The sequence below is a fragment of the Schistocerca nitens genome, chromosome 1 (genome assembly GCF_023898315.1).
Source record: "Schistocerca nitens isolate TAMUIC-IGC-003100 chromosome 1, iqSchNite1.1, whole genome shotgun sequence".
NCBI lineage: Eukaryota > Metazoa > Arthropoda > Insecta > Orthoptera > Acrididae > Schistocerca > Schistocerca nitens.
In genome coordinates this window covers 289,271,169-289,280,250 of record NC_064614.1, presented here as the reverse complement: position 1 = coordinate 289,280,250, position 9,082 = coordinate 289,271,169, and the positions used below count along the sequence as shown (strand labels likewise).

Here is a 9,082-nt window from a genome sequence, read left to right as displayed (position 1 = left end):
AAGTAAATTTCTGAATTCTCCACTTAATACTGCCGCTACAAACTATACAGCTATGTTTTCGCGGAATACGCCTAAGATGCGTTTGACATGATCTTTAGTACGGGAAGCGATGCTGGTTGAAGAGGAGGTGTTTCTCTTCAAGAAGCCTCGTTATGGTTTAGCTCAAAATAAGCCATACGATTCTAGAAGGACATTTATGAGATTCGACAATACTTTTGTGGGTTATTTCTCTCATCCTTCTTGTAGACGTATGAGACCAACGCTTTCTTCTAATCACTGGGTATAGTTTTTCCTTAGATAAATTTACTGTTAAATGGAAGATACACAACTACGAATTCTGCGTAGAATCTGACAGAGATCTCAGAGCTAAAGCAATCCGTTTTCATATTATTCTGGAAGTGCTCACTGTCGTTAATGTAGTAAGTGAATGCTGCTATTAATTCAACCAAAACATCCAAAGTAGCTGAAAAGTATTTCCCTGTATAGTTCCTTAAAGATGGCTAGATACGTTTGTGAGACAAAGCAGCACTATAACAGATATGTGACAAGACAGTTAGCACTAACAGATATCATTTATTAAGGCTATATTGCAACATGGCACTTTGGTACAATTTGATATGTGGCACTTGATGTCCTGAACCTAATACAGCGAAATCTAAATAATGTCGCTGTCTCTACACAGTCTATGATTTTACTACTATGACTGAACATAATATAGCAGATACTGTGTTAATTATCTTAGTTATTTGTAAATAGCGTGTGCTAAGTCTGATGGTAGTCTTCAGAGTACTGTTTGAAAAAAGCCTATTTGTGCCAACAGCTGTACAGTTCTATGCTCATTCTCTACTGGTATCGATTGTTACAATCATCTTCACACTAGAAAAGCAGTGTACATCGATGAATCCAATACACATTTTTGTCAAATATAGCCCAACCAAATATATTGTCATAACAGTCTGTCTTAACGCAGTCCATAAAGATGCGCTGTGCCTTGTATGTAGAACATATATAAGCCTAGTTGTCATAATAGTCCGTATCGCGCACAGTGCGTTTATATGGACTGTGTTAAAACAGGTCAATAATATTCTACATAAGGATCTATTTAGAAATAATATATAATAGCGTGGCTTAACACAGTCCGTATAAATGTCCTGTGACAAGACACAATGCATTTATATCGATCTTGTTAAGAGAGATTGTTTCAACAATTATGTTTTCGACATACATGACTTTCCGTCAGTTACTACGAACTCTGACTTCTCTGACAGGAAATCACGAATTCATTCATATAACTGAGACAATTTTACAGAGCGCAATTTCACTTCAAAGCCGCTTGTGTGGTACATTGTCAAAAACCTTCTGGAAATCGAGAAATACGGAATCAATTTGAAATCCCTTGGCAATGGCACTCAACACTTCGTGTGAGTAAAGAGCTAGTTGTGTTTCATAAGAAAAATGTTTTCCATATCCGTGTTGACTGTGTGTCGATAGAACGTTCTCTTCGAGGATATGCATAATGTTCGAATACAATATATGCTCCAAAATCCTGCAACGTTAATGATATGGGCCTGATCAAAAATGGTTCAAATGGCTCTGAGCACTATGCGACTTAACTTCTGAGGTCATCAGTCGCCTAGAACTTAGAACTACTTAAACCTAACTAAGCTAAGGACATCACACACATCCATGCACGAGGCAGGATTCGAATCTGCGACCGTAGCGGTCGCTCGGTTCCAGACTGCAGCGCCTAGAACCCACTGCCACTCCGGCCGGCATTAGGGGCCTGTAATTTAATGAACTATTGAATATTGGTGTGACCTGTGCAACTTTCCAGTCTTTGGGCACGGATGTTTCGTAGAGCGAACGGTTGTATACGATTATTAAATATGGAGCCATTGTATCGGCGTACTCTCAAAGGAACCTATCTGGTATACAGTCTGGTTTTGTTAAGTGATTTAAGTTATTCACTACTCCGAGGATATCTATTTGATTCGAATTCTGGAGTATTTACTTAGTCTTCTTTGGCGAAGGAGTTTCGGAAGGCTGTGTTTAGAAACTCTGCTTCGGCAGCAGCACTGTCATCGATAGCATTTCCACTGCATGGCGCAGAGAAAACTTTGAGCATCGTTTTCTCAGAAACGAGCGATTATACACTCCTGGAAATTGAAATAAGAACACCGTGAATTCATTGTCCCAGGAAGGGGAAACTTTATTGACACATTCCTGGGGTCAGATACATCACATGATCACACTGACAGAACCACAGGCACATAGACACAGGCAACAGAGCATGCACAATGTCGGCACTAGTACAGTGTATATCCACCTTTCGCAGCAATGCAGGCTGCTATTCTCCCATGGAGACGATCGTAGAGATGCTGGATGTAGTCCTGTGGCACGGCTTGTCATGCCATTTCCACCTGGCGCCTCAGTTGGACCAGCGTTCGTGCTGGACGTGCAGACCGCGTGAGACGACGCTTCATCCAGTCCCAAACATGCTCAATGGGGGACAGACCCGGAGATCTTGCTGGCCAGGGTAGTTGACTTACACCTTCTAGAGCACGTTGGGTGGCACGGGATACATGCGGACGTGCATTGTCCTGTTGGAACAGCAAGTTCCCTTGCCGGTCTAGGAATGGTAGAACGATGGGTTCGATGACGGTTTGGATGTGCCGTGGACTATTCAGTGTCCCCTCGACGATCACCAGTGGTGTACGGCCAGTGTAGGAGATCGCTCCCCACACCATGATGCCGGGTGTTGGCCCTGTGTGCCTCGGTCGTATGCAGTCCTGATTGTGGCGCTCACCTGCACGGCGCCAAACACGCATACGACCATCATTGGCACCAAGGCAGAAGCGACTCTCATCGCTGAAGACGACACGTCTCCATTCGTCCCTCCATTCACGCCTGTCGCGATACCACTGGAGGCGGGCTGCACGATGTTGGGGCGTGAGCGGAAGACGGCCTAACGGTGTGCGGGACCGTAGCCCAGCTTCATGGAGACGGTTGCGAATGGTCCTCGCCGATACCCCAGGAGTAACAGTGTCCCTAATTTGCTGGGAAGTGGCGGTGCGGTCCCCTACGGCACTGCGTAGGATCCTACGGTCTTGGCGTGCATCCGTGCGTCGCTGCGGTCCGGTCCCAGGTCGACGGGCACGTGCACCTTCCGCCGACCACTGGCGACAACATCGATGTACTGTGGAGACCTCACGCCCCACGTGTTGAGCAATTCGGCGGTACGTCCACCCGGCCTCCCGCGTGCCCACTATATGCCCTCGCTCAAAGTCCGTCAACTGCACATACGGTTCACGTCCACGCTGTCGCGGCATGCTACCAGTGTTAAAGACTGCGATGGAGCTCCGTATGCCACGGCAAACTGGCTGACACTGACGGCGGCGGTGCACAAATGCTGCGCAGCTAGCGCCATTCGACGGCCAACACCGCGGTTCCTGGTGTGTCCGCTGTGCCGTGCGTGTGATCATTGCTTGTACAGCCCTCTCGCAGTGTCCGGAGCAAGTATGGTGGGTCTGACACACCGGTGTCAATGTGTTCTTTTTTCCATTTCCAGGAGTGTACAACGGAGAAGCCTAGATACGTGTTCGCTTATTTTGACTGAAATGCGACTGAGTGAAATTTCTGGCAAATCAGGTGATAGCACTTCTCTTCTCCAGTGGGTAGCTAGAGCCTGCACGCCCGCCCTGTCAAAGGGCGAGCAAAGACATTCAGGGACCGAACCCCGGACCAGCGTCACTCTGCCGACCACCCCAGTGGTTCTCTGGCTAGGAGAGCTTCAGATTGCCGCTCGGCTCATCAGGATGTGGCTGGGCGCCATGGCAAGGCTCCTGGCAGGATCAGAACACGGTGTCGGCGATCTGATCGCGGAGGTAGACACACTACAGCGGTTGACGACTCAATGAGTAGCTGTTTCACCGCATGTTCTGCCCGGCAGCACAGCCATTGTTCGTTCTCTCCAGAACGGCTGCGTTATGGTGTAGGGCTGCTGACGTCACATATGCCGCGTGTCATAGTGTCCCTGATTTCAGTAACCGTCTGGGCACTGACCAACAGAGAGGCGGGGATTGTCTGGCGAACGCAGGGGAACATCGCCCGGTCAGCCTGCTGCCGTAAGTGGCCCGCCTTACTTGTGTCACTAAAGTGAGATGGTAGTCTCGTTTATAACTGGAAATCTCAGGTGGGAGGAGAGGTACGGAGGATGGGGAGCGCAGCATGGAATAAACTGATGGCAGTAAATAAATACCACGTAATTTTCACAGAAAAAGCTGCGTGCCAGAGACACAGCAGAGGCAATCTACGAACTGATAAAACTGACTTAGCCGATGATCCGTATCTGGAGTTAGAGTGTTATCACTGAAAGGAGACACTGTGGAACCAATGCAATCACACAGCTCAGTGGCGAAACATACGAGGGTTGTCCAGAAAGTAAGTTCCGATCGGTTGTGAAATGGACACCACAATGGAAACCCGTTGAAGGTTTGCACAGGTGTGTTGGGTAGTGTCTCTAGTATGACCGTCGATCGCATCAAGACGCTCTTTTCGTTGTGTGCGCACTGTGGGTGAGTAAAGATGCCTAGAGCAACGATGTTTTCCGCCAAGTAGGAGGGCCTGCTGAGAGGCTTCGCCTTAATGAATGTAGGCCACCGAACACAACTGCCACGCACTTCCTTCTTCATGGCAATTCTCAGCCGCACTCTGCAGGGGTAGTGAAGACGCTGCTGCAGCCTTTTCGATGGGAAGTGTTCGATCACCCACAACACAGCCAGAACTGGCTCGTCCTGAGTATCATCTCTGTCCACATGAAACGCCGGATACGAAGACAACACTTGGGCGCAGGCTATGCGCTATAGACCTGTGTAGAGAATTATCGGAAAGGCTGCCTTCTATGACGATGGTGTTGAAAATTTGGTATAATGCTCCGACAAATGTCTAAGCCGGAGCGGCGACTATGTAGAGAAATATCTCGAAAGTGTTGCTAACTCTTGCAAATAAAATGTTTCTGATTTTCACTGTGGTTTCCACTTAGCGACCGATCGGAACTTACTTTCTGGACAACCCTCGTATTAATGTAGCTTGTTAAACTTTTAAACTTTGCAATGAAATGCCTTTTCTAAACAAACTAGGCTGTTGAGAGACGCCTACAGATCTGTAGACACGCTACGTTCCTAGTCCCCAACATGTGGATTTTTTACACATGTCAAAAGCCGAATGTCCAGAAAGAGGTTGTTCATAATTTATTTATTTATTTTTATTTTGTAAGCCGCCTTATTGCTAGTTTACTCTGGTCGTTACGGAGAGGAGCACGCCTGATGGACACCACTTCTCCTTCAGTGACATAGAAATTCGTTCTGGGTTGCGCTAAAGGGTCATAAAGGAACACCGGGGGGCGTGAATTAAGCCGGTCGTCGATCTTACAGGAATGAGCCTCAAATTATGCAGGGCAGAGCGTCTAAAGTGATTAGCTAACAGCAGACTGGCACGATACTTATTATCGTAACCAGAATATAGTGTCACACTGTAATTCAAGTATAGTAGCAGAGAAAGTTATTGTATGCGCACATCTTCAGTTATTTATTTACAGTTTCTAGAATTCTGTTTTCAGTTGTTCTCTCTGAAAAGTGCTTGAACTTAACACTAATTTTATAACCTTTTTCTTTGTATCACTAACACATATCCTTTGGTTTTGAAAGCTACTCACGAAGACGCCTGCGAACAATTCAGTGTCGCGTGAATGTGCTCAAAACATTGTGATAGCTACATAGCTTAGAAGTAACGGTGAAACATCTAACGGTGAAACATCCCGCCTGCGGTCTGTTAAAAAGTGTCGATACTAAAAGTCACTTCGAAAGGCCCTAAAGTTAACCCTAACCCTGCAATGGAGTGTCCCAAATTAAAACTACGTAGCGAATCGGAACTCAGACCCAGGAGCTATGCATTTCACGGGCAAATGCTCTCAGGGTTGAGCTATTCAGGAGGAAAACGGGTCGGACTGCAGTGAAACTACAAAAGCGATAGTTTTGACTGGATAAGTCTGTCGGTAGAACATTTGTCGTGAAATGCAAAGGTCCCGGTTTTGAGTTGCGGTTCAGTATTTAGTTTAATCTACCGGTAACTTTCACCTCAAAAGTTGTCGAACTAACAGCGCCTTAATGTATTGTGAATCTAATGCACAGTACTGTGTGATCCCATCGACCAAGACTTTCACGTGTGACACGTCATTTCAAAGCACAATCTGAAATCAAAGATAGTAGGAGCAGATAACGTGACAAGAACATGGAGCTGATAGTCAGCTAAGAGGTGTCGCTGATATTAAAGCAATTACCGCTTAAAGATAGAGTGCGGAAAGTTCTCTTACGCAACGTTGGCCCGGAGTAGTGTGTGTGCCACACCGATAAAAATAAGAGAGCGTGAAACAATGCGTATAAAAGACGGCGTTAGAATCAGGACAATCAGTTCACCTGCCGATTCGCGGCTATAGAATCTCAGTCGTACGAAGCGACAACCCTTCACCGCGAACGCCATGTGTGGTGGCCTAAACAATATCGCGTCTGCCTCTAACAGGGCAGTCATCCGCGGAAAGCAGTTTCTCGACTCGTCGACAAACAAAAATGTAATTTGATGTACATTTTTACTAATTCGACTTCTTCGTTTATGTAGTGTTACTTATTGAAACTGTTGTCATGTCATGAGCATATAGCTACTGATGATCTAAGTCCGAAGTTTTCTTTCTCGTCGCTTCTTAGGAAGTGGCGTGTTTCTTTAACGTCACTAAAAATTATCTTTGAATTTGCAGGGAGCGCTTGCCACGATGCTGACTTCTAGACGATTCCACGTTACACCGACGCTGTTCAAGGCTACTGCAGACAGGACTACGCCGTCAGCGGCAAATGAGGGGGCTTCCAGCTCCTCGACTTCGTCCCCGAGACTGGAAGCTTCTGGCTGGATCCCGTCGCCCTCATCAGCGAGACTGGACGCAGCCTGCTCCACCTCATCATTCTCCACACATTCGCACGACAAAGCCATCCCCTCATTCTCCGGTTTCACCGTCGCTGTGAAAACGTGAGAGTGTTCCTTTGTACGTCAAAATTTCGGACTGACCACAGACTGGTCCTAACGACAAGTAGTTCGCTGCACCTAACAGCGAAATCTAGATCCTCGACACGACGTACTTACATGAAACTTGTAGATCTGATTTCTTATATTATTATGTACTCACATGAGATCTTTGACAATAAATATTCATTTCACTACCATACCCAACAACGTTTGTCCAATTTACGTTGACCTTGAATGATACTTTTGTGATTCTCTTTAGAACTTGTGTAAATCTCCTTTCTGGTCAGGAAAACATATTTAGAGAATGAGACATAACTTCATAATAGTGTAGTTAAGAAATATTTTCAAAAACTGTTGTCCAATGAGCATATACCACACCAAGATTTAAAAGAAATATTCATCAAGAATAATTTACTATTGAGATCTAGCATACGTGAAAAATGAATAATTAATAAATCCAAAAGCAATCAGGAATTCACTTAAACACGAGTGGAACTGAATGGTAAAAGACTTTTGTTCTCCACTTAGACTGACTTAGCTGTGGTAGCTTTGTGAAACCGTTTCAACTGCTTGCAAATGCAGTTACGTGCAACTACGTATCCCCAGACAATTATTTTCCTCGTGGCTCTTCTATTGTCTCGATAAGTCACTTCTCTGACAGATAGTACATGAGACAGTGTTGTTTCAGCAGCGGTCTGGTACTGTGATAGCGACGACATTATCCACGTAAACACAGATGTTTACAATCGTGTGGTTGCAACACAAATATTTCGAAACTTAATAATACAGGGCAATAATGACTCACAATAGCACATGTGCATCTAAGGTGGTAATATCCGGAATCTTCCAGTAAAGTGGCCGCAGATATCCTGCAGTAAAGTGACATCTCACTTTCCGTATCTGGCTTTGTGTACAGCTTTTGCACTCACAGACTGACGTCAACACGGCAATTTCCAAAATGGTTCAAATGGCTCTGAGCACTATGGGACTCAACTACTGAGGTCATTAGTCCCCTAGAACTTAGAACTAGTTAAACCTAACTAACCTAAGGACATCACAAACATCCATGCCCGAGGCAGGATTCGAACCTGCGACCGTAGCGGTCTCGCGGTTCCAGACTGCAGCGCCTTTAACCGCACGGCCACTTCGGCCGGCGGCAATTTCCACTAAACACGCTTCAACCAAAAATTATAACAGCTTTCTTCTCGTTAATCCAGTGTTGGTACATATCTTTCTCTGCACTCAGAGTCTAAGTGGAATATAAGCGGAAGAAATTTCCTTTTTCCCGTACATAGTAGCAAAACTGAAGGACAAGTACTACGGAATTAAGTTTAAGTAAAAGTATGCTTGATAAAGTCGTGACCCTATTATGTCGTACTGATACACGTTAAGTGCTTGTTAATGTCGTCCTAGTGTTGGTGCTATGTTTTATGCTGTGTTGGCAGAAGAGCCAACACCGTGTTGCTAGAGGAGGACGAAATGCACGCGTTTAAGCTCACGCAGACTGGCGTGAGGTCTGGAACAATTAAAGGGGTTGAGTCTAATAAATAAAGAACGTAGTTGCTTGAATACTTTAATCCATAATTAAAATCTCAATATAAACTGGTAATGGCGCCTTGCTAGGTCGTAGCAAATGACGTAGCTGAAGGCTATGCTAACTATCGTCTCGGCAAATGAGAGCGTATTTGTCACTATAGCATCGCTAGCAAAGTCTGCTGTACAACTGGGGCGAGTGCTAGGACGTCTCGTTAGACCTGCCGTGTGGCGGCGCTCGGTCTGCAATCACTGACAGTGGCGACACGCGGGTCCGGCGTATACTAATGGACCGCGGCCGATTTAAAGGCTACCACCTAGCAAGTGTGGTGTCTGGCGGTGACACCACATTTTAGTAGTAAATATGGTGACACCAGATTGTTTCTGCAGCTTTTCAAATATACTGCCCAGGAACTGAACAGTCACAGTAAAGAGTAGGTAAGGTAAGAAAAACAGAAACCTATGCAATATCTGATGT

The 9,082-nt window shown here is 45.6% G+C and overlaps 1 protein-coding gene across 1 annotated transcript; it reads left to right on the top strand.

Moving 5' to 3' along the window:
* Nucleotides 1-6,471: 6,471 nt before the first annotated feature.
* LOC126235498 (uncharacterized) lies at nt 6,472-7,260 on the top strand. Its single transcript, XM_049944218.1, has 2 exons — nt 6,472-6,625; nt 6,809-7,260. The coding sequence occupies exons 1-2, from the start codon at nt 6,536-6,538 to the stop codon at nt 7,076-7,078; spliced, it is 360 nt and encodes a 119-aa protein (XP_049800175.1). The 5' UTR covers nt 6,472-6,535; the 3' UTR covers nt 7,079-7,260.
* The last annotated feature ends 1,822 nt before the right edge of the window (nt 7,261-9,082 follow it).